The following is a 25,779-nucleotide window of genomic DNA, read 5'->3' as shown; positions in this document are numbered from 1 at the left end:
TTTGTGGTGGAGATATTCGGTAGTTGGAAGTATAAACCAGGAATTGGAAGTTAAGTTACAGCTAAAGCTTGCTCAATGACATCTTGATTTAGGAAGAACAAGGGGGTACAGACTGGATAGTGGATAGTTGTACAGCATGGAGCCCAGTGTGGGGCTAGAACTCACGAACTATGAGATCATGACCTGAGCCGAAATCAAGAGTTGGAGGCTTCACTGACTGAGCCACCCAGGCGCCCCTAAAATAAATTCTTTAATTCCAAGACATAGAAAAGCATATAAAATATTCTGACATTTGCATCACTTAGAAAGTGAGTGGTCATGGAATTCTCATGTGCAACTGGTGGGAATGTAAAGTGATAGAACCATTTCGGAAACTTGTCTAGCAGGAGCTTTTGGAGGTGAACTTTATGAACTTCATACTTGAGGATCCAGTAATTCTGCACCAGAGTTATATATCCAGTGTACAGGTATATGGTTAACCAAAAGATCTACACTGAAATATTCATAGCAGCATTATATGTTTATCTCCAAATTAGAAACTCCCTAATTCTCATTAATGATAGAATGGATTGTGTTTATTCATACATTGGAGTGCTATGTAGCAATGGGAATAAGTGATGTGTAGCTACTTGCAGCAACATGCATGAATTTCATACGTATGTAGGATGAAATAAGGCAGACTAAGGATACCTGCTATGTAGATCTATTTGTATATATTTTAAATGTACCCTGCCCTGTGGAGTAAGGATAGTAGTTACCCTTGGATGGGCATGTAGTGATGAGAAGGAAGCTCGAGGGGCCTTTTGGGGTGCTAGTAGAGTTCTCTTTCTTCGTCTGGGGTACTGATCTGGCTATACAGTTGTGTTTATTGAGTTGTACACTTATATATACTTTTCATATGTATATTGTGCTTTGGTGAATAGTTTTTAAAAATTAGTGATCAAACTGAGAAAAAATATTTGCTATTCATGTTACAGATTAAGGCCCATTTTCCTAGTAGTAAATAGTTCTAACAAACAATAAGAAAAAGACTAGCTACTCAATGTAGAATTGGGCAAAGGTTGTAAACAAAATTTATGGAAAATGAAATGAAAATGGTTGTTAAATATTCCAAAAAAGTTCACGGAACTTACTCATGGAAAGAAATGCAGAGTAAAACCACTCCATGATACTATTTTTCAGTTATTTCATTGACAGTGATCTAAAAATTTGGTACTATAACTATGTTGGCAACAGTGTGAAGAAAACAGGTATTATAGTACTTTAATAGGCACAGCATGTAGGTAGAGCAGTATTACAGCATCTAACAAAGTTACAAATGTACATACCAAACAGTTCTTTTGGGAACTTATTCTTCAATTATACTTGCAGAAATGGTATGTGATGTATGTGCAAGGTTATTACTTATACATTGTTTATAATCACAAAAGGTTGGAAGCAATGTGGATGTACAAAACAGGACTAACTAAATAAGGTACATCCATATAAGGAAATACATTGTGGTCATTAAAAAAATGGAAAAGGGCTCTTTAGGTGCTAGTATGGAGTAATCACTAAAATAAATTCTTTTTTTTTTTAAGTTTATTTATTTTTGAGGGAGCGAGCACGCACGGGGGTACAGAGACAGAGCGGGAGGTGGAATCCCAAGCAGGCTTTATCTACACTGTCAGCACGGAGCCCAGTGTGGGGCTAGAACTCTTGAACTATGAGATCATGACCTGAGCTGAAATCAAGAGTTAGTGCTTAACTGACTGGTGCCCCTAAAATAAATTCTTTAATTCCCAGACATAGAAAAGCACATAAAATATTCTGAAATTTGTGTAAAAAGGTGGAAGAAGGGAGGACACACATATTTGTAAATACATAAAATGGAAAGATTTTTTAAAAAGAAAGAAATGGATTGCAAGAATCCCTAGCTACTTGAACTCAAAAAGCAAATAGAGGGGCGTCTGGGTGGCTCAGTCGGTTAAGCGTCTGACTTCGGCTCAGGTCATGATCTCACGGTTCGTGAGTTCGAGCCCCACATCGGGCTCTGTGCTGACAGCTCAGAGCCTGGAGCCTGTTTTGGATTCTGTGTCTCCCTCTGTCTCTGCCCTTCCCCTGTTAATGCTCTGTCTCTCTCTGTCTCAAAAATAAATAAACGTTAAAAAAAAAAAAAAGCAAATAGATTCAAATCAGGATATCAGGAGCATTTTATCTATTGATTGCTTCTGGAGGTGTGGGATATGGGGTCAGGGATGAGGGGGAGACTTTTCAGTGTTGTATTCCCTTTTATGTCTTTGGTTAACTTCTGAAAACTCTTGTACACATGTGTACCTTTGCATTTTGAACTGTGTGGGTACGTTACTATTAAAGGAAAACTAAAATAAAAGAGATGTTTAACGAAGCCATCCTTGTGGTTCGGGAATAAACAATAATGAGCAGGTTGGAAAGGATAAGTAGCATGGATGGTAAAGAAATGGAGAAAATGATTATGGAAAACTATGGAAAAAAGTTTGATGGAAGGGAAGAAAGGATGAACTGGGTCAGGAAATCAGGGTCAGGGGAGCTGAATGCAGTGGAAGCATTTTTATAAGAAAGAGGAAGGGAATTTTGAAAATGTAAGAGGAGATATAATTCAGAAGAGGAAGGTGGGACCAAGGCGTAATTTCATAATGTCAGAATCATTTGAAACGAAAATTTATCTACTTAACAAACTTTATTCAGGAAGTTTACTTAAGAGATACGACTCCCTCTGCCCCATTTCTGTCTTACCCCTCTCTGACAGCTCCATGCATCTGATTCACTACATCACTTCAGCTTATGGCCTAGGATTTAAACATGGCCTGAGGCCTGTGATATATGTGCTGCTTCAAATTTTAGCAACTAACGTATTCAGGAGATATTTGAAAGGACTGGTTGAGATTTGGCAAAGAATTGGGCATAGAGTCTTATAAAAAATGAAGTTTTTTCATAATTGCTGACTGATTTGTGATGAGCATTCAAGGTAATGGTACTGTAGATTTTTCTTTAATTGAAGAATCTCTTAAAGTACAGGGAAAAAGTACTTAGGGATATGATAAACAGCTTTTGGAACTGTTTACTTAATGATTTAAAGAACATTCAGTATTTACCTCATTGAAGTAAATTGTTTTTCTGGGTTACCTTCATTAGGCCTGATTTCCTACTTTCCCTTCTTTGGCTGTTACATTTGGTTGACTGATACTTTTATGTTTTAAGGCAATGGTTTTTAACTTATTTGGAGTCATGGGCCCTACAGAGAATCTTCATAGAAAAACTTTTATGTGAAAGATTATATTTTTCATGTGATTTTGAGAGTTTCATGGTTGTCTTCATACCCATTCATAGACTGATAAGTTAAGGATGTGTTTTATAAAAAATGATGGGCTCACAAGGTAAAGGATGAACACTGTCCTAACAAGTAAGGATCTGAGCTATCTCTCATGTTCTTCTTTTCCTGATTGGAAATATTCTCCTGTTTCTATTTTCATTTGGTCTCTCAAGGTATTAATGTTGAACTGTCGGGTTTCCAAAAGGGCAGTTTGGATCTGATTAGCCCCTGATAGATAATGAGAGAGGGGGACATCTCTGTTGTTTGGGCCATGGTGGACACTTCTGGATTGCATGCACCCTTCCCATTTCAGCCATTCTCCTGAAGTACCAGGCAGAGGCCCAGCCTGGGCAGCAGGCAGGCAGAGAGCTTTGAGGGCAGATGTTGGGTGACCACTTGTTTCCAACTGTTCAGGCTGTGGGGTTTGCTGGGATGCGGAACTTTCCAGTCTAAAACTGAGACAGTCCTGGGCAAACAGGTGGTTGGGCACCCCAGCCCACCTCTTCACAATAAATTTAGAGAGTGGCTTGACGTCGTGATGGTTCAGATAAAATTTCACAGGTATTCATGGGCAGGTACCTTAAATCAGGTGTGCCAAAATCTTCAAAGGCTAAAGTTAATGTGAATCTTCTACAAATAAAAAGCTTACATTGTAAAGCCCCTTTGGTTAATTAAGTTAGGGCAAGTTAGTAACTGATAAAAACACTAACGGTAGAATGTTCATTACCAAAACTTAGAGAATCACAGACTTACATACTTAATACAGATGCATCAGTTGCCTGATGAAAGCTTTCATATACTTTTTTTTCAAATTTATTTCTGTATTTCATCTTCCTAACTAGATAAGTTTTATTTATCTGTTGGTATTTAATTAGGCATTAGTATAATTTAATTATATAAACTGATTCTCTTTTAAGCTGAAGCATTGGATTTGATTGCACAAGATGAAGAGGAATTTAATAAAGAGCATCAATTTATGCAGGTTTGTATTTTATTGGCATTAACCAAAGTTTAAAATATACCTGTATTCTTTCTGGATAGATACATAGTTTTATAGAATTGTATCTTATTTGCTCATGTTTAGACAATTTCTGCTCTTTCCTTCATACCCTCAATTATTAATTGAAAAAGAACTGACATACTAAGTGTTTAATTCACTTAAAATCACCCTAATAGGCTTCAAAGATCTCTCTATAGTTTTTAACCATGTTTTTTTTAAAAAAATTTTTTTTTACATTTGTTTATTTTTGAGAGACAGAGACAGAACACAAGTGGGGGAGGGGCAGAGATAGAAGGAGACACAGAATCCGAAGCAGGCTCCAGGCTCTGAGCTGTCAGCACAGAGCACGATGTGGGGCTCGAACTCATGAACCGTGAGCTCATGACCTGAGCTGAAGCTGGATGCTCAACCAACTGAGCCACCCAGGCGCCCCTTAACCATGTTTCAAAATGAAGTAATGCTATGTAAAGAAATTAAGCTGCTTTATTTATTAGCTGCTTGAGCTTGAGGTTTGTCCAAATTTTTAAAAAATTAAAATGCTTAAATTTTCTTAGTTAAATTTTTTTATTTTTGCATGTTAGAAAAACAGAAACCTTGCTGGGGAAATAAAATGAAACAATAACTTTCTCCCTAGGAAGAAAATATAGATGCCCAAAACACTTCAGCTGCACTAGGGGATACGTCTTGGGGAACTTCAATTAATTACAGTTTGTTGAGAAAATCACTTAGCACATCAGATTTGGACAAAGATGATGCCAGTTATTTACGCCTGTCTTTAGGAGAGTTCTTTGCTCAAAGATCTGAAGCTCTTGGTTGCCTTGGTGGTGGTTACAATGTGAAAAGAGTAAGTATGATACGTGCTACAAGTGGTTGAATTCACCAGACCTTATACTTGGAATGGTATGATGGTATTAGCTACAGCATAGTATCTTTACAGCAGGGATAGAATAGGGACATGTTAGGACTGTGGTAGATAGGTTAGGTTTTATAGTCGGTCAGACCCTGACTCCGGTCCTAGTTCTACCTTTTAACTAATTCTGTGACACGGAACAATTTATTTAACTCCTCTATGTCTTACTTTTCTAGTTTTTAAAATCCAGTGCTATTTTATAGGGTTTCATAAGAATTAAGTGTGATGGGACACACAAGGCAGTTAGCACCAAGATTAACTTGGAGTAAGTATTCAATACCTGGTAGTTGATGCTGCTGTTGTTACATCATTAGTTGATGGGAAGAAATCGAGGATTGATATTTTCTTTAACCTCTTATCTGAAAACATGTTTTGAAATATAGGAATGTTTTTGTTTAATAAGTGGCAATACATGTAAAAATTTGAAAATGCAACAGTGGTAATTTCTATGAAGGATGCTAAGGAGAAGGAGTTGCTATAGCTGTGGTGGTCAGGGGTGGCCCCTGAGGAGATGTTACTGAGCTGGGACCTAAATGATGGGAAGGAGGCAGCTGCCAAAAGATATGGAGGCAGAGTGTTCCAAGCAAGGGGAGACCCTCTATGTGAAGGCTTGGAAGTAGGAACTAGAAGTGGCCTGTGGAGGATCAGAAAGCACAACAGTGGAGCTAATGTGAATGGGGGAGGGGGGTGGGGTGATTGAATGGTAGAAATTGGGCCAGATCATGTGGGATCCTTGTAGGACTTGGGTGCATCTGAAATGAACTGGGAAGAAGTGCTTAGAAGCAGGGAGCAACTTTGTCATGGTGCCAGCCTCATCTCCATGTGTGAAATGATGCTATTATATATGGAGCCTGGGTGGAGAGGGTCAGTGAACCAAAAAGGAGGAAGAGGCTTAGCACGTGGGAAGAGATACGGTGAAGGCCGGGGTCTAGAATGATAATAGGGACACAAAAAAATCAAGGATTCAAGATTTCTTTTGGAGGTAGAGTCAAAAGGCTTGATAAATTCCGTATAGGGAGTTGGGTTATTGGAAGGAGTGGTTATTAAAACTGGATTTCACTAACAGTATAATTTGAAATAATAGCCATGGTATTAGAACTCAAAGTTGAATTACAGAACTTAAATTTGAAACTGAACTGTGGGTCCTGTCTGTGTAGTGAATTAAAAAATGAAAATAAATGCTTTAGAGAGACAGGATTAACATCCTGCCTGGATCGATTTTTTACATTAGGGGAGAAGTTGAAGAGTTAATGAATTCCTTCTTACTAAATAAAGCACCAGGTCATGGAAAAATAGATCTATCATTTGGAGTTTCTGTTTTCATTTTAGTTATGAAATGTTACTTGCATTCAGGTTGTTGGATCAAGGGAAGAAATTCCCAGGTAAAGATCAGTGGAAAATTGAGTGCATTTAATGAATTTACATTTCAGTTCTATCACGTGAAAGTTCTATAATAAAGACAAGTGGGAATTCCCGGCTCATTAACTGCTAAGAACATACCTAATCTTAACAAAGATTTTCAAGGACGTAGTGTATAAAATAAATATCCTTATACTGTAAGTTCCAGGAAGGCAGGAAATTTTGTCTTTTTTTCTCATTGACATGTCACCCTATGATTAATAGTGCTTGACACAGTAGGTGCTCAATAATAATTACTGAAGGAACGAAATGTCATTTCTAGGTTGTTTGAAGTTGGATTTCTTAATAAGAGCGACTTATTTGACATATTAGTTTTGATGATTGAAGATGGCACTAAGGAAATAAAACTAGACTTTTAAATTTTATCTCTAGTAATTTAAGTTTAAATGAAAAGAACAGAATTATTTTGTTGAATTCATTTAGTTAGGTTACCCATAATAAAATAAAATAGTCTAGAATTTCTCAAAGTAGTTGAAATTAAGGAAATAATTCACATGTTTATTTTGTAGCCATCATTTGGTTATTTTATTAGATCACCAGAGAAGAGAGAACCTGTTGCTCTCTTAAGAAAATCTGATGTATCAAGAAGTAATTTGGAAAAAGAAACGGCTCATGTTAACCATGATGTATTTTCAGGTAATGGATTAAATGAAGGAGTTTTTAGTGACCTTTTTTTTTTAACCTATAAATTAGTGGTTGTGTGATCATATTCTTTATGAGTGAAAATGTATACATCACCTTGGATTTTGTCACTATTAGTCACAGATTTTATCCTTCTATCACCCCACATTGCCTTTTTTATTTATTTTATTTATTTTGTTTAATGTGTGTTTATTTTTGAGAGACAGAGGCTGGAGAAGAGTAGAGTGAGGGAGACAGAGGATCTGAAGCAGGCTCTGCATTGACAGCAGAGAGCCTGATGCAGGACTCGACCCTACGAACTGCGAGATCATGACCTGAGCCAAAGTCAGACTCTCGATTGACTAAGCCACCCAGGTGCCCCCCCCCCGCCCCGCCACATTGCCATTTTAATCAAAAGTGAAAACAAGTCAGCCAAAACCCACCTAAACCCTTTTGTAAAAAACCCAAAGTAAATAAAATATAATCTGTTCAAATGGGCTAGTTAAATTGGCCTATTAAACTACTGAGTTAAAAAAAAAAAATGGGGGCGCCTGGGTGGCGCAGTCGGTTAAGCGTCCGACTTCAGCCAGGTCACGATCTCACGGTCCGTGAGTTCGAGCCCCGCGTCAGGCTCTGAGCTGATGGCTCGGAGCCTGGAGCCTGTTTCCGATTCTGTGTCTCCCTCTCTCTCTGCCCCTCCCCCGTTCATGCTCTGTCTCTCTCTGTCCCAAAAATAAAAAAACGTTGGAAAAAAAAAAAAAAAGAAAGAAAAAAAAATGAACTACTTAGTTAATGAACTGTAGCTATCATATTCAGGTAGACTTTTGGTTAAAAAGCTGTTTGAGATTTGGGGGTGCTTGGATGGCTCTGTCAGTTAAGTGTCTGACTTCAGCTCAGGTCATGATCTCACGGTTCCTGGGTTCTGGCCACATGTCGGGCTCTGTACCAACAGCTCAGAGCTTGGAGCCTGCTTTGGATTCTGTGTCTCCCTCTCTGCCCCTACCCCACTCACACTCTGTCTCTATCTCCCTCTCTCTCTCTCAAAAATAAATAAACATTAAAAAATTTTTTTTAAAAAGCTATTTGAGATTTGGACTATGATAGTCTCTAAGTATGATTAATATCCATGATATATATTTAAAATCAGACTTTCTTGGTTAACATACAATTATCAAACAGCTACTTTTTGCTAGGGTGGTGCCTGGTGCTAACATCATATAAAATTGTACAAAATACGCTCCAGTCCTTAAAGAGCCTGTCTTCCAATAGAGGAGTTGGGATAAAGAGGCTGTATATATAATTAGTTGATTTTCTATTATTGTAAGGAATACGCATTTTTAAATTCAGCTTATTATATATTTGTGAAATATTTAATTAATTGAAATATTAATTGAGTTTGTCAGTATTTGCAAAGGAGAGATTGAAATCCACGATCTTCAAAGTTTAAAGTTGGCAGAAGCAAATTAACAATGCCCTGGTCCTTTGTCTTAGCGACTATACATTTAAACAGTTTTTGTGAAGATGACTGATGTTGAGGTACAAAGACTTCTTCCTTGGCGGTTAATCATGTTGAGTGGTCCTTATCCCACAGATTATTTTTGTGAGATAGTATATAGATGTAAGTTGAATTATTGTGTATTTTCTACAGGAGACCTAAAAGCACAGCTAAGTGAAGAATCAGTTACACTTCAGGCTGAAGAACTGGAGAGTATTTCACAAGTGGATGAAAGTGATGTGACATTAATGGCCAGTAACAGCAAAATAGAGGTATCTTAAGCATTCCATGGAGGAAAACTAAAACCACATTGTCATAGTTCTTGTGTAAGATCAACATAAGGTCACATGAGAAAAATACATGCAGTACAACATGGTTGGGGTTTTTTGGATTCAGTTTTATTATAAATGTCCTTTGATGTTTAATAGCATTTTAATCAATGTATAATAAATATACATGCTACATACCTACATACCTACTAAACATAATAAACATACATAAATTTGTTTATAAAGCAAACTGAGAGTCAATGAGTTATCACAATTTACACACCTTTGTACATTCCAGATCAAAAAAAAGAACATTGCTAGTAGCCCAGAAACCATTTTTATGCCCCTTCTGAATGCTACTCCTCTTATCTTGACTCTAACACTGTATTAATTTTGCCTGTTTTTGAACTTTATGTACAAGAAATCATATAGCATGTATTCTTTTTCTTTGATTTTTTTTTTCACTTGTGTTTGCTAGATGCAACTATGTTGTTAAGTATTAATAGAAGCTTATTTTCATTACTATATAGTATTCAGTTGTTATGTTCATTAGACATGTCAGACATTTGGGGTCTATCTTATGTCAATATGATACTGTTAAAATACTGTGGCTTTATAAGTTTTGGATAAGTCCTCTCTTCTCTTACTTTTCTTTTAAAAGTATTTTGGCTGTTGGCCCTTTGCATTTCCATATATATTTTAAAATCAGATTGTCACCTTCAGTAGACCAACCAACCAGCAACACTATTGGACTTTTAATTATGGTTGTGTTTTATCTTAGAACAGTCCAATTTACATCTTTATAATACTAAATCTTCTAATTCATGAAAATTATATATTGTTCCACTTAGGTTTTAATTTTTCTCTGTATTTTATGACTTGTATGTGTGTGTGTGCGCAGAGATTTTTGCACATCTTTTGTTAAATTTCTTGCTAACTTATTGAAATAATACTTTTTTTGAAACAAACAATATTTTAATATTATCTTTCTTTTTTTTTTTTAATATATGAAATTTATTGTCAAATTGGTTTCCATACAACACCCAGTGCTCATCCCAAAAGGTGCCCTCCTCAATACCCATCCCCCACCCTCCCCTCCCTCCCACCCCCCATCAACCCTCAGTTTGTTCTCAGTTTTTAACAGTCTCTTATGCTTTGGCTCTCTTCCACTCTAACCTCTTTTTTTTTTTTTTTTTCCTTCCCCTCCCCCATGGGTTTCTGTTAAGTTTCTCAGGATCCACATAAGAGTGAAACCATATGGTATCTGTCTTTCTCTGTATGGCTTATTTTAATATTATCTTTCTTAACTCCATTCTTCCTTTTTGTAGCTAAACAGAAATACATGTTATGTATATATATATATAATTTTTTTTCTATGTATGCAGTTTTATCATCTAAGAATAACAACAATTTTGTTCCTTTCTGGTTTTGATACCTTCATTTCTTTGACTAGCTAACCTGACTACACCTCAAAATTGTGTTGAAGAGAAGTGCTGATGTTGGGGTTTCCTGACAGGGTGGGAAAGCTCTTCAGTATTTTATTTGTAAATTGGAAATGTGCTGTAGGGTCTTTTTTTTTTTTTTTTATCATTGATTTTTAAAGTTCCCTTCTAATATTTGTCTCCTAGTTTGTTTTTAACTTGTAAAGAGGTTGAATCTTGTCAAATGCTTTTTTGTATCTATCAAGGTAAACATAAGCTTTTTTTTTTTCTGGTAATGTGGTGAATTACATTAAATAGTTTTTTAATATTATACCGTTCTTCTACACTTGGAATAAACTTTACTTGGGTTATGATCCACTGTCTTTTATAGATCACTTGGATTTGGTTGGCTAATGGTCTATTTAGAATTTTGCATCTGTGAGAGAATGCCTTTTTGGTTTTGGTATCAAGGTTTTGATGGTCTCATTTTTTCTCTTTTTCCAGAAGAGTGTAAGATTGATGCTATTAGATTTTGGTAGAATACATTGGTGAGATCCTCTGAGTCTGGAGTTTTCATTAATACTTTTTAATTGCTGATTCAATTTCTTTAATAGTTATAAGACTATTCTGATGTTTAAAACTTGTGTCCATTTCTGGGTGCATGGGTGGCTCGAGTTGGTTAAACGTCCAATTCTTTGTTTCAGCTCAGGTCATGATCTCACAGTTTGTGGGTTTGAGCCCTGCTTCGGGCTCCACTATGACAGCTGCTTGGGATTTTTCTCTCCCTCTCTCTGCTCCTCCCTGTTCTCATTCTCTCTCTCTCTCAAAATAAATAAACCTAAGAAAATTGTGTCCATTTTAATAAAATTTAGTTTCCTAGGAGTTTTAACCTTTCATCTAAACTTGAGAGGCACCTGGGTGGCTCAGTCAGTTAAGCGTCCGACTATTGGTTTCAGCTCAGGTCACGATCTCACATTTCTTGAGTTCGAGCCCCACATTGGGCTCCATGCTGATAGTGCTGAATCTGCTTGGGATTCTCTCTCTGTCTCTCTCTCTGCCCCTCCCCTGCTGTCTCTCTCTGTGTCTCTCTCAAAATGAATAAATTAAAAAAAAATTTTTTTAATTAAATAAATAAACTTGAAAATATATCACTCCATAATATCCTCTTGTGATTGTTTAATACGTTAGGTTCTTAAGTGATGTCTTCTTTGTTATATATTGGTTCTTTTGCCTCTCTCTTTTTTCCCTTAGTAATTCTTACCAGATATTTCTTGATTTTATTAACTCACTAATTTTATTCTCTTTCTGTTCATAGTTTTTGGTCTTTGTTTCCTTCCTCATATTCTCTGTGGATTTAATTTGTTGTTTTTTTAACTTCTGGAAATGAATACTTAGCCTAATTTTTCTGCTTTTCCTACATAAACATCTGATGATCTAAATTTCCCTGAGAGCTGGGATTTTGTTGCATCCCATTCTATTTTTTTTATCACGTTTTGATATGTCATACTGTCTTTATTAGTCCGTTTAATGTATTTTCTAATTTCTCTGGTCCATTGGTTTTTTCAAGTGTATCGCTTAGTTTCCAAACATTTGAGGATTTTCCTAATTTTAAAATATTGATTATAGGCCTGGTTGTACAGTAGTCAGAGAAATTTGGGTTTTAGTCCTTTGAAATTTATTGAGACATGTTCAATTTTTGAAAATACTTTCTATGCACATGACAGGAATGCCTGTGGTGTGATCTTTGGTTGCTCTCTTCTGTATATTTTATTTAGGTGAAATTTACAAAATCATGGTGATCAAATGTATCCTTAAAATTATTGTGCTTGTTCTTTCAGTTACTTAGATATTATAAAATTTCACCCTATTATTATGGATTTGTCTGTTATTCATTATGACTCTGGCAGTATTTGCTTGACAAATTTCGAGGCTATGTTTTTAGGTATGTACAAATTAGAATTGTTTCTGGTGAATCGAACCTTCTGTCATTGTGCATGACTGCCTTTGTCTTTAGTTATGCATTATGCTTTAAGCCTAATCTGATATTAATATAGGTAATACCAGCTTTCTTTCTTTAGTGTTTAATTATTTAGTGTTTGCATATTATATCTTTTTTATTTTGCTTTTTAACCTTCTATATCTTCATATTTTAGATGTGTCTCTTAAAAGTACATAGAATTGGGTTTTATTTTTCAACCAGTTTCACAGTCATTCTTTCTTTCTTACATTTAATGGAATTACCAATATATAGGCATTTAATTCTGGTCTTTTTATTCACTTTCATTCTTTTTTTTGGTATATTCTTGTGGATTTTTTAGAAGTATTTTTTTATATTACTCCAGTTTCCTCCCTTTATTAAGTTGGTGATTGTATATTCTTTTCCTGTTATTTTAGTAATTACCTAAGAAATTATAACCTGTTTTCTTTGATTACTAATGTTTAATAAAAATTGAAATTTGTTCTTTTTCTTACCTCTTAGTTAACAGGACCAAAAAACACTGTTTATTCCACTTCAGTCTTACAAGTTACTATTGTTTTATATTTTAAATCTCTATATAAACCCTATAAGCCATTTGATGAAGGTTGTGGTGACTGCTATTATATATAAAACCAATATGCATCTCTGACTTTCCATCTGAGATTTTATTTTGCTTGAAGAATATCCTTATAATTTCTTTTAATAAGGGTCTACTGGTAATGGATTCTGTTTTTATCTCTAAAAAATATCTTTATTTCACCTTTATTCTTAAAGCATATTTTTGTTTAGTATAGACTTCTATGTTAAAAGCAACTTTTAGCAATTTGAATATATTATTTCACATTTCATTCTTATTGCTAACTTTATTAAAGATAATATATCTTACCTCTGCCTTCTTTAAACATTTTTATCTTTGGTTTTTAATCTGTTTTGCTGGGATGTGCTTAGATACCTTTTGTTTTATCCTGTTTGGGGTTTGTAGGCCTTCTTGAATCTTGGGTTGTTGACTTTCATAAGTTTTAGAAAATTTGCAGCCGGTTTATCTTCAAATAAACTTTTTGTTCTATTTCTCTCCTTTTTCTTTTGAGAGTTCAGGTACAGGTATGTTAGACTTTCTCAGAGTATCCCTTTTTCCTGTTCTCTCTGTTCTATTGTGTATTTTCTGTTACTTTCTCTTTTATGGTTCATTCTGAATATTTTTTCAGACTTCTAAGTCTCATTCTTTTTTCACTTAAGTCCAAGTTGTTGTTAAATCTATCTACTGGGTTCTTAATTTGTTATTGTATTTTTCAACTATATAATCTAATGTGTATTTAGTTCTTTATAATTTCTAGTCCTCTGTGTTCTCAGTATTGTCTTTTATTTCCTTAAGTATAATTTTAGATCTTATGTTTTAGATTTAGATGTGTTTTAGATTCTGATAACTCCATTTTCTGTATATCCCCCATGGGTCTGTGTCTCTGGGATTTGGGTCACTTTATCTTGGAACATCATGTGTCATTCATTGATGGAGGGGTGTATTTTTACAGGAAAAGTTATTGAAATAATTTGAGGCCATGGGAGTTATAATCTTCTAGACAGGGTTTATGTTTGCTTCTGACATGAATGAGGAATGCTAGCAATCTCAGATCATTTTAGTCTAGTTACTGAGTTTGAACTGATTGGAGCCTGGCCCTCAGTCCTTATGAGAACCAGTCTAATTTTGGTTTCCCTTTTCTCTAGGGTGTAGTCATTTGTGGTCTCATACTAAAGCATGGATGTTTTACAGGGCTACACCCTCCCCCTCATTATTGGTCGACAGTGAACTCTTTTTATACCCTCACCACCATAAGAACAGCTTTGCTGAGCTGCTTCTTAAAGTCGTGTCCACAGCCTTTTCTTGAAACAGTAGATCCCCATAGGGAAGAGCATCCTCATTACTGGCTTCACCTCTCTGGGATTGTTGCTTCTTTTGGATTCTGACCCCATCGTTTTTGTTTCTTTTTTAGCTCTCCAGTGCCTTCTAAGAGAAGCTTCTGGATATGCTCTCCAGTTCTAATTGTTCTCAGCCAGAGTTGGTTTCCATCATTTAGTCTGCTATTATTGGAGATAGAAGTCTTAACTTGCATTTTTGTATTAAATACATCTGTGTTTTTTGCTGTTAGTTCCATTTCCATTGTTTGCCCATGGTTCCTATTTGTGTCTTCTTAATAAGTAATTCCAATGGTTGAATGAAATTGCCAAGAATTATGCTTGGAATCACAATGGCTCAGTGATTTCTCAATCTCAGTATCTTAATTTTTTTGTTTTAAATTACTGTCTGGTTCAGTTTTAACATCTTTTTAGCATCTCTTTAACTCCTGAAGATTTTTTTTTTTTTTTGGACAATTGATAATCTAATTTTGTGGGTAAACCAGGACTCCGTAAGTAAAGTTGATAGTAGCTGTCTTTTTAAGTTATGGTATTAATTGGTATTACCATTAATTTCTTGTTGCTATTAAATCTTATGTAATGTCTAAAGATTAAATTAATATGTACATGTTCATGGAAAGGAGGTAAATTTATCTGATGTGAATTTTCTCATTTCTAGGACACTTCCTTCATGAGTAGCAAACCCCAAAGATACAAAAGCAAGCCACCTACTGGTGGTGATTCTGTACTTAGGATAAGCACCATTGCTTCAGCCATTGCAGATGCATCAGTGAGTACTGATCCTTCCCAACTTGCTGCCATGATCAAGGCACTTTCAAATAAAACCAGAGAGAAGACTTTACAGGAAGACGATAAACAAAAGGACTATTCCATTGTGTCTCAGTTTGTGCCTAATGATACAGAAAAAAGTAATGGATCCAGCATGTTTGATATGGAGAAATACCTTAAAAAAACAGAAGTTAGTAGGTGTGAAGGTGGGCTGGAAAACTTTTCAAGAGCTGGTGTGTCTGATATTTGGGATTTATCTTTACCAAAAGAACAGACTACACAAGATATCCATACAGTGGACTTAGATGCTGCTAATATAAGGGAACCAGAAAAAAATACAGCATGTACTTTTTATGGTGAAAATGGAGAGCACAAGAATCAAGAATCATTTAGAGCAAGCTCTCCAAATTCAATTCTTACAAATAGAAAAGAGAGTGAAAGTGCAATAGTTGATGTGAAGACATACCCTATTGATAACAAATTACCAGATATTGGCAATCACAAAACAGCCACCTCAGTATGCACTCCAATACCTAATAATTATTCCTTAGTAAAGAACCCCAGAGTAGCATCCGTTTGGATGTCAGAAGAGTGTGAAGAAATACAAAATAATAGAGAAAATCAGAGCCAAAATGAGTATCTTAGTGAAGGAAGCAACAGTGAAAAACATGTGACTTTTGGAAAACATTCCATAATTGCGCCTAAAAATGTTGGTAAGTGTCGAAGTAATTGGTCACATTTCCAAAATTGCACACAAGTGGTGTATTTTGTTGTTGTTCTCATTGGAAAATAACACCTTTCTGGTAGATTTGAAAAATCACTCTCCTGAGCATGGTGAACACAGCTCAGAGGACGACCAGGAAAGCTTCAGACCTTCCTCCTCTCCACTGAGTCATTCTTCTCCTAGTGAAATATCTGGAACAAGTTTATCAGGGTAGGTGCTTACCTTTTGTTTTTCTTTTTCTTTAATAAAAATATATGTTCAGTATAAGAAAATTAGAAAAAGTGTGAAGAAGAAAAATAATCATTTATAGGTTCATTTCTCAGAGGTAAGTATTGTAAATACTTGTGAATTTGTTTCAAGCCATTTTTCTGTGTAAATTCTTATTCACTTATTATGATGATTCTTTGTATATTTAAGAGGAAATTAGTATGGATTGGATTAGGAATGGATTATTTGATGGCTCTGGTGGATAGTGGTAGATACTACAATATTTTACTGTGTTTTGCCAGTTAATTGTATTGTTTGTTTGCCATTTTAATGATACAGAGATGAACAACCTTGCCCTTGATTTTTTTTTTTTTCTGTGTTTTGACTGATTTCTTAAGGATAGATCTCTAGAAGAGAAATTACCAGGTCAGGAAATTATTAGTGAATTATTTTCTGAATAGGTCTTAAAGACTTGCATTCTCACCATCAGTCATGGTAAGAGTATCCATTTCACTGTTTTCTTATCAGCATTAAAATTTTTTTTTTTTTTAGTGTTTATTCATTTTTTGATAGACAGAGCGCGAGTGGGGGAGGGGTAGAGAGAGAGGGAGACACAGAATCCAAAGCAAGCTCCAGGCTCTGAACTGTCAGCACAGAACCTGAGTGGGGCTCGAACTCACAGACCGTGAGATCATGACCTCAGCTGAAGTCAGACGCGCAACCAACTGAGCCACCCAGGTGCCCCTTATTATCAGCATTAAATAGCTTAAAGTTTTGGATATTTTTTTTTTATCTTGTAGTGTTAATTTGATTTTTTAATACTAATGAGATTGGCAAATAATTTTTCAAGGGTTAGAAGAAGAATCATAGTATTTCATAGGTTTTAACTCAAGCCAATTTAACCATCAAGTTTTAAGAACATTTTGAAATGTAATTTTTTTAGGGGTGCCTGGGTAGCTCAGTTGGGTAAGCATCCAACTTTGGCTCAGGTCACGATCTCACAATTCATGGGTTCGAGCCCTGCATCTAGGCTCTGTACTGACAGGTCAGAGCCTGGAACCTGCTTCGGATTTTGTGTCTCCTTCTCTCTTTGCCCTCCCCTCTGCCGCCCCCACTTGTGCTCTGTCTGTCTGTCTGTCTGTCTCTCTCTCTCAAAACAAATAAACATTTAAAAAAATTTTTTTTAATAAATAAAATGCAATTTTTTTAAAGTGCCATAATTTGCATTATATACATATATAAGTATATGTGTATGTATAATTTTTGAAGAATGTAAATTTACTGCTTTGTGAAATGTATGTATATGTAGTTATGTGTAGATGCACTCCTGCGCCTCTGTATATTTCCCTTCATTACTGTGTTCCTTGTCTGCCTAGTTCCCCAATGCCTTCACCAGGGAGCTGCTGTTTTTAGTTTCTTAGGTATCTAGAGTTTCTTTATGCATTCATAACCAAATATGAATATATATTCTTGTTGGCATCACTTTTTATACTCAATATAGGGTCCTTTACACACTCCTCAATGTTTTGCTATACAAGGTTACTTTTGTTATACAAGCCTCGTCTGTATTATAGTCATTTTGTTCATGTGAAATAGATACATGTGAAATAGATATATGTAGGATACATGCCCATAAATGAGATTATTGAATCAAAGAGTATTTGCATTCATGTTCATATTTAAATTAGTACAACCACTCCATAGAGATTGTATTGCTTTAATTTTCCCACCAACAGTTTGAGAGCCTGTTTTCCCACAGCCTCATCAGCAGAATGTTTATAAAACTTTTTGATGGTTGATATTTTGATAGGTGAAAAAAACAGTGTTTCAACATGACTTTAATTCATATGTTTTAGGAGTGATGGTGAGCATCTTTTCCTCTACATATGTGTTTCCATGAATAGATACTTTGTAGATACAAAGTATCTGATAGATACTGTAGATACAAAGTATCTCTTCATGTTTGTTGCTCATTTTTCTGATGATTTTTAGTCTTTTTTGTCTCCAATTGTAGGGGCCTTTGATGGTCCCTCCAATTAGGGGCCCTGTATTAGGGAGATGAATAGCCCTTTGTGATATTAGTTATAGTTCCTAGTCTTAAGAAGTTTTTTATTTCAGGGTGCTTGGGTGGCTCAGGTGGTTAAGCCTCTGACTCTTGGTTTCGGTTCAGGTCATGATCTCACAGTTCATGGGTTCGAGCCCCACATCAGGCTCTGTGCTGACAGCAAGGAGCCTGCTTGGGATTCTCTCTCTCCCTCTCTTTCTGGCCCTCCCACACTCATGCTAAAAAAAAAAAAAAAAAATACTTTTTTTAAAAAAGAAGGTTTTTTTTGTTTTGTTTTGTTTTTTTTTTACTTTGCTTGCATTTTCTGCCATATAGTAAGTTTACTATTAAATTTATACATTTTGCCTTTTATGGCTTTATGAAAGATCTTTTATATGTTTCTCTATGGAAAGATGTTAATAAACAGCAATTGAAAGATGTTAATAAACAGAAAAACTTGCCTAAACAGTAAAATTATAAAAATTTTCAATATTTAAAAAAATTTTTTTGAGTGTTTATTTACTTAGAGAGAGAGCAAGTAGGGCAGGAACAGAGAGAGGGAGACACAGAATCCGAAGCAGGCTCTGAGCTGTCAGCACAGAGACTGACATGGAGCTCGAACTCACGAGCCCTGAGATCATGACCTGAACCAAAGTTGGACACTCAGCTGACTGAGCCTCCCAGGCACCCCAGAAATTTTCAATATTTTGGAACAGGTTGAAATTGTATCTAATTTCAAAGTTAACTATTAAGTGTTTCTCTAACTGCCATTGAAGTTTTGCATACTCATCTGTAACGGTATGGGTAAGCTAGAGCTTAATATCAGTGGAGGGCTTAATGATTTCCAGTTTCAGTTATTCATATATAAGTTCATCTTGCAATACTTTTTCATATACACAGCCACCTCTTATTTAATGGTTCACGTTTACAAAACATTAGAAGTCTCCAGCCCAACCATATTTGAAGGTCATCTGGCCCTGACTTGTCATGATTGATGTCATCCACCGATTTTTCTCCTACATCTCCTCCCTGATATTTGTAAAGTTATCGAGTATTTATCTTTGTATCATTAAATACGCTCTGCTTCTGACACTTGTTTTAACGGCTTTTAAATGATGTTCTTTGAGTTCCAGCTGTGTTAGTTTCCCATAGCTGCCATAACAGTGTCACCAACTGGGTGGTTTAACACAACACAAAGGTATTGTCTCATACTCTGTAGATGGGAATTTCAGGGCCATGTTGTCTCTGAAGCTTTTGGGGGAGGGGGGTGCTTGGCTGGCTCAGCTGGTATAGCGTACAACTCTTCTTATTTTTAGTTTTATTTTTAAAAAAATTTTTTTAATGTTTATTTATTGTTGACACAATGTGAGAGACAGGGAGGGGGGTGCTTGGCTGGCTCAGCTGGTGTAGTGTGCAACTCTTTATTTTGTTTTATTAAAAAAAATTTTTTTTAATGTTTATTTTTGAGACCATGTGAGAGAGTGCAAGCAGCAGAGGGGCAGACAGAGGGAGAAACAGAATCTGAAGTGGGTTCCAGGCTCTGAGCTGTCAGCCCAGAGCCTGATGTGGGGCTTGAACTCACAAACCGTGAGATCATGACCTGAGCCGAAGACGGACACTTAACCAGCTGAGCCACTCAGGCGCTCCATATAGTGTGCAACTCTTGATCTCGGGCTTGTGAATTCCAGCCCCACATTGGGTGTAGAGATTACTTAAAAATAAAGAAGTCCTTAAACTGAGGCTTTTAGGGGAGGATCCTTCCTTACCTCTTCCAGCTTAGGGTAGTCCTGGGTGTCCACTGGCTTGTAGATGAATTACTCTAATCTCTGCCTCTGTATTCACATGGCTGTCTTGTGTCTTTTTGTCCAGAGTTCTCTCTTACAAGGACACCATTCACATTGGATTGAGGGCCCAGCCTACTCCACTATAACCTTATTTTAATTACTTACATCTGTAGTGCCCCCATTTCCAACCAAGGTCACATTCTGAAGTACTGGGTGTTAAGACTTTAACATACATTTTTTGGGGAAACAGCTCAACCCATAATAGTGTTTGTGACCAATGAGACAATTAGAGAATTTATTCTCATGTTCTTTCCCTTTCCACTTTTTTCTTTTTAGGTACGTAGTTTCTCTGTTGGCATTTCATTTACATTTTGATTCATCACTGTATCCTACACTTGTTTAGTTTTTATTCTGTATTTAAATATATTCATTTTTAGCCATTAGGTGTTTCCTCTCTTGACTGAAGTATGTTCTGTGGTAATTTGCTCAGAGGACGGAGGGAACAATACTCCCTAGGCTCTTTTATGTTCCATAGTTAAACCTGTGTCTTTTGTAATGGAAGCATGGTGTGGCTCTGTTTAAAATCTTTGGCTTATGCTTTCCTCCTTAAGATTTTTGTAGGGATTGCTTTACTGTCGCTGTAGAATGTAGGAGGGAAATCTGAGTCATCCCAATTCTTTCTGTCTCAGAATTGACTTGATCTTTTTGTAAGCTTATGCCAAAGATGCCTTATCTTTCAAGTCTAGTTTAATTTTAGTAGGCTCTATCTCTATGTTGACTCTTCGTGGTTACTTTGTCCCATCACACGGTATACCATTCAGTATGTGGATTCAAGCATTTAAGGAAGGGAAAATTTTTTTGAATTACTTGTTAAAGTACGATCCTGCTCCATCACCTTACTGCCCCCAGGGCTCTAGAGATTCCTGTGTGGGATCTATTTTGCTTGACATCTGCATTTATTTTCTCTTTAATCATTTGTTTAAGAACTTACTATTTTGGAAAAATTATAGATCCACAGGAGGTTACAAAGATACTGTAGAAGGATTCCCATGTCCCCTTCACCAAGTTTCCCCTAGTGGTTACATTTCTTATAATTATAGCATGGTGTCACCACCAGTGAATGTATGGGTAGAATTCAATGTCATTTTATCACAGGTATGAATTCATGTAACAACCACCACCACAATGAAAGGTACAGAACTTCACCACCACCACCATGATCTGCCTGTTTCTTAATTTCTGTTTCATCTTGTTTGCATTTCACATGTTTGATCTCTGCATTCCTTACAATGTTTTCTGCAATGTCTCTTCCCTCTGTGTACTTTTCCAATTTCATCTTGTTTTCTGTGGTTTTGATATTTTTAAATTGTATGTGAAGGCATTTAATGAAAGCTATCAGTATAAAGACTTACATTTTTTCCTTCAGAGTACCCTTGGTCAGACACAAAATGCTGGCTGGACCCACCCAATTTTTCTTGTGCTCCTAAAAAAATATACTTCTCTATTATGTGTAGGAAATATATTTAGGGAGATACTAAAGTTTTTCATGAAGTTGGTATATGTTCAGATATTTTGAATGAGGGTATCATGTTTACCTTTCTAAAGTGATCATGGAATTGGTAAGCTTACGCCACATGGGTAAGCTAGCCAGTTACCTGCACCCTCACCTGTTAGCCTGGGACAAAACAACAGGCCTTAATGAGAAAAGGCCAATTTAGAAGTGGGTGAATGCTCTGAATTAACATTGCTGGAGAAAATGCAAGGAGAGTGATGGTGTGTTGCTGAGTTGCTCAGCATACGTGTTTTGCTGCCATCGCCACCAAAGTAAATACTGGTTGAGATCTCTCGATCAGTCTGTGACATGAAATTAATCCATGAATCATTTTGGGTGCGGTTTAGCCTACTAACAAGCTTATTGTCCAAGTTTTGGCCCACTCCTAACCCAATTTTAGGATTTAACAGTATGCGTTGTTGTATTATATTTTTACTGATATATAATTAACATGTAGTAAAATACACAGATCATAAAGATTTCGGTCAGTGGATTTCTGACACTTACGTACACTTATTTAAATACCCCCTGCCCGCCGGAGTGCCTGAGTGGCTTAGTCGGTTGAGCGTCCAACTCTTGATTTCTGCTCTGGCCATGATCCCAGCGTTGTGGGATCAAGCCCTGTGTCAGATTCCGCGCTGAGCATGGTGCCTGTGTGGGATTCTCTCTCTCTCCCTCTGCCCCTCTCTCTTACTTGTGTGCTCGCTCTAATAAAAATTAAAAAAAAAATAAATACCACCTTCTAAAAGAGATAGCACATTTACATCCCCACCCCCCGCCCCCGCCCCATTAACAATCCTTTACCTTTTTCAAGTCAATTCTCCTCCTCCTTCCCTGGCCCCACCCTAGCATTCACTTTCTGTTCCATATTACCATAGTTTAGTTTTGTCTGTTCTTGCATTTTATTTCAGTGGAATCATACATTTTTCTGTGTCTAGCTTCCTCCGCTTAACATGTTTTTGAGATTGATCCTGTGGTTGCCTGTACCAGTAGCTCCTTGTGCTCATGGCTGCATAGCACTCCATCACATTACTATGACCGTGCCGTGTATCTGTTCCCCTGTTGCACAACATGTGTTTTTGTTCCAGCCTTGTTCCTAGCTCTGTTTTAGGTTCCTACTACAGCCTTCTTCTCTCTTTTTTCCCTCCTCAACTTCAAATGCCTATATCAGTCTCAGTTGATTTTCCTGGGTTATCCTAACCTCTGCATACATAATTCTTTCTTTCTTCGAGTTCTATTTTCTGTTACCTTTGATTGTTGATTGTGTTCCATCTATTCTCCTTCCTTTTGAGAACCCTGGTTTCCCATTAGTGGACACTGTCTTCTCTGGTCATCTATGACTGTTTTCTTTTTCCTAATTTTCATTTTTTTATACATTCACTCTGTATGATGGTGTAGCTGCTCAAGTGTTTACACTCTGCATCGTTGATTTTCTCTAGTATCAATTATGCTTTTTGTTCCTACATAGACTAATTTTGTGTACATTTACTTTTATTGAAGTCATCCTTTTCTATTATGATAAAATGAGTGTGATTTTTTTTTTGAGTGGGATATTGTTATTCTTTTTCTCTAGTTTCTGCCATCTTGTATTCCTCTAAGTGTTTTTTTTTTTTAAACTCATGGTTTACTATTGGTCAAAATTTTCATCTGTCCAGTGGCAACATTTTTTTGGTGAGTGTACTTTTTCTGATAAGTTTTGCTATTCATTAGCATTCCTGTTAGCTGATCTTCCACCTACTTTCCAGCAGGTTCATAGGACTGATTTAGACCTTCTAATTCCAGAACCACCTTTGTGTCTCCATATGGCTAGCTCCTTGGCAGTTTTGGGATTCCTTTGAAGTTTGACATCTCAACTGAAATTTCTCTCTTTATTTCCATGCATTCTTACAGTTCACTTGTCATTACTTGAAGTAATACACCCAAAGTACATTTGTTCCTTTCCTTTTTTTAATAAGTTTTTAAAAATTTATTTATTTATTTTGAGAGAGAGCACACATGAACAAGTGCGTGAGCAGAGGGGAGACACAGAGAGAGAGAGGGAATCCAAGAAGGCTCCACAATGTCAGCACAGAGCCCCATGCAGGGCTCGAGCTCACAAACCATGATATCATGACGTGAGCTGAAATAAAGAGTTGGACACTTATCTGACTGAGCCACCCAAGCATCCCTCTAATCTTTTTTTTTTTTTAATGTAATGAACATCTTTCTGAGTCAAAGGATAGTACTCAACAGCATGATTTAAAATGGCTGCACAGTGTTTTATTGTGTGTTTGTGCCGTAATTTCTATAGCCTAATTTCTCCTATATGATTAGGATTTCTTGCTTTATTAAAGGATGACATACCCTTTTGACAAAGTCTTTATAAATAGCATTGATTTTTTTTCCTTAGGATTAATTCCTAGGTGTAGAATGTCTGAGTCAAAATGATATGCATTGCTTTTTTTTTGATATGCATTGCTTAATTGCTCAGCCAAAGGTTGTTTCACTTCATATTCCGCTCAGCGGTGGATACCATTTCTTTGCACTTATATATGTGATTCTTTTTTTCATCTGTACTCTTTGAGGGCAGGAATTTTTGAACACTCTGCTCCTTGCTTTATATCAGGTATTCAATAAATGTTTATCAAATAAATGACTAGCATTGTTCTGTGACTGTATATGAAGTTTGTTAATGAAAATGCCACAACCCTTTTTCTTACAATAGTTTACCAAGTACTTTATTCAATAGGGATATGATTTATAATTTTAGATAGTTAAGGTAAAAAAAAAAAGAATCCATGATTGAGTTATTATATATGGCAGCTAGAGCAGAGACTATAGATTAACAAACTTGTAGGCAAGCAGAAATGACTTTTTGTCAGTCTAGATAATGTTAAATAAGGGAATGGAAAACTCTAATCATGAGATATTCTCCCTTTTAGGTGTGCTTCAGAGTCTTCTGGTTCAGCAGCTCATCAGAAGCTTCCCTGTGAGAGTGAGTTGTCTCAGTTGGTGTGTCCACAAGCTAGTGTGAGTAGGCTGACTTATGTGTCTGAACAAGAGAGCACCCGTCCCACTCTAGCCTCAGATCATTGCCTTGAGGACTGCAAGGTGGGCAGCATTTCTGTTATTTCTTCATTAAAGCTTATGCTTTAAAGTATTACTGATTTGGGAGTCAGACTGAAATTTAGGCCTATGTAATTTCTGTTGCTGTTTTACCTTTAGGGTGTGTGTGTGTGTGTGTGTGTGTGTGTGTGTGTGTGTGTGTGTTTTGATCAAACAGCTACTCATGTTGAGTAGGCACTAGATGTACACAAGTATTTTAGTATCTGCCCTCTAAAAGCTTCTAGTCTGTTGGGGGACACTTACCAGGTATACTGTAATGAAGTACACTGTGATCCACCTAGGTATGCTGTGGGATTCAGAAGGAGGTAACTACAAATCTGACTGGACTTGGTGATGGTTCAACAAAGGTTTATGGGAGGGATAAATAATGTATTGAAACCATATTTTGCAGAATTACTTGGCAGGGAGGAAGCAGACGAATGAGGGAAGATATGGAGTTGTACAATAGAAGGCTGCAGTGAGTCATTCATGGGGATGGGGAGAGGCCAAACCATGAAGAGTCTTGGATGTAAAATTTGGGAGTTTGAAGGCTCTTAAGCAGGACACTGACATGACCTGTATTAATTTTTTAAAAGCTCATTAGAACCAGGAGGATTTGACACCAGACTGCTGTAGTCAGTCAGGCAAGAGACGCTGTGGGCTTGGATTAAGCTAGTGGCAGTGACGATAGGAGAGAAGCAGGTAGATCTGAGGGATTTATGTGGGAGAAACTAGATTTTATTATCTGTGTGTGTGTGTGTGTGTGTGTGTGTGTGTGTTGTGAATATGATAGTATTCAGTTTTTTAATGAGCTGAATGAATATAACTATTGCTTGCAATACAGTCCTCCTCCACTAACCCATTACTAAATATATCCACTAAAGTTACTATATATATGATGTCATGTTGGGCAAATCCTTGAAAGCTGTCATTTTGATGGTGCTGTTAAATGTTGGGTCTTTATGTACTTAGTATAATACAGGCTGAATTATGGAGTTAGATGGGCTCTCCTCTGCTACTTTCTGAGATAGACTGTAGCTTCCTCTTTCTTCATCTGTAAGGAGAGACAGTGATGTGAAAACAGGGCTTGGCACCAAGAAGTCACCACTGAATACATACTGGCTGTTATTTATTTTTATTGATTTGATTGGTTGATGATATCTGGCAAATAACCTGGTCTTTGTTTATTAATGTCTCTATCTGTTTGGTGTAAGAAAAATTTCCAAACCGAGTGCCAAGAATAGTCAGTGAGGGTTAAGTG

The 25,779-nt window shown here is 36.4% G+C and overlaps 1 protein-coding gene across 2 annotated transcripts in view; it reads left to right on the top strand.

The window, feature by feature from the left end:
• Positions 1 to 25,779, top strand: part of CEP192 (centrosomal protein 192) — a 131,348-nt gene that overhangs the window by 50,828 nt on the left and 54,741 nt on the right. For both annotated transcript variants that reach the window (XM_019433885.2, XM_019433883.2), the window contains exons 13-19: positions 4,249 to 4,313; positions 4,966 to 5,175; positions 7,170 to 7,296; positions 8,930 to 9,048; positions 15,014 to 15,836; positions 15,931 to 16,057; positions 24,356 to 24,524. In XM_019433885.2, coding sequence (XP_019289430.2) covers positions 4,249 to 4,313; positions 4,966 to 5,175; positions 7,170 to 7,296; positions 8,930 to 9,048; positions 15,014 to 15,836; positions 15,931 to 16,057; positions 24,356 to 24,524 — 1,640 coding nt within the window. The remainder of the gene's footprint in view (positions 1 to 4,248; positions 4,314 to 4,965; positions 5,176 to 7,169; positions 7,297 to 8,929; positions 9,049 to 15,013; positions 15,837 to 15,930; positions 16,058 to 24,355; positions 24,525 to 25,779) is intronic.

This window comes from Panthera pardus, unplaced genomic scaffold, assembly GCF_024362965.1.
Source record: "Panthera pardus isolate Hobbes unplaced genomic scaffold, ASM2436296v1 HiC_scaffold_15, whole genome shotgun sequence".
Classification (NCBI taxonomy): domain Eukaryota; kingdom Metazoa; phylum Chordata; class Mammalia; order Carnivora; family Felidae; genus Panthera; species Panthera pardus.
This window is presented reverse-complemented; position numbering and strand designations above follow the sequence as displayed.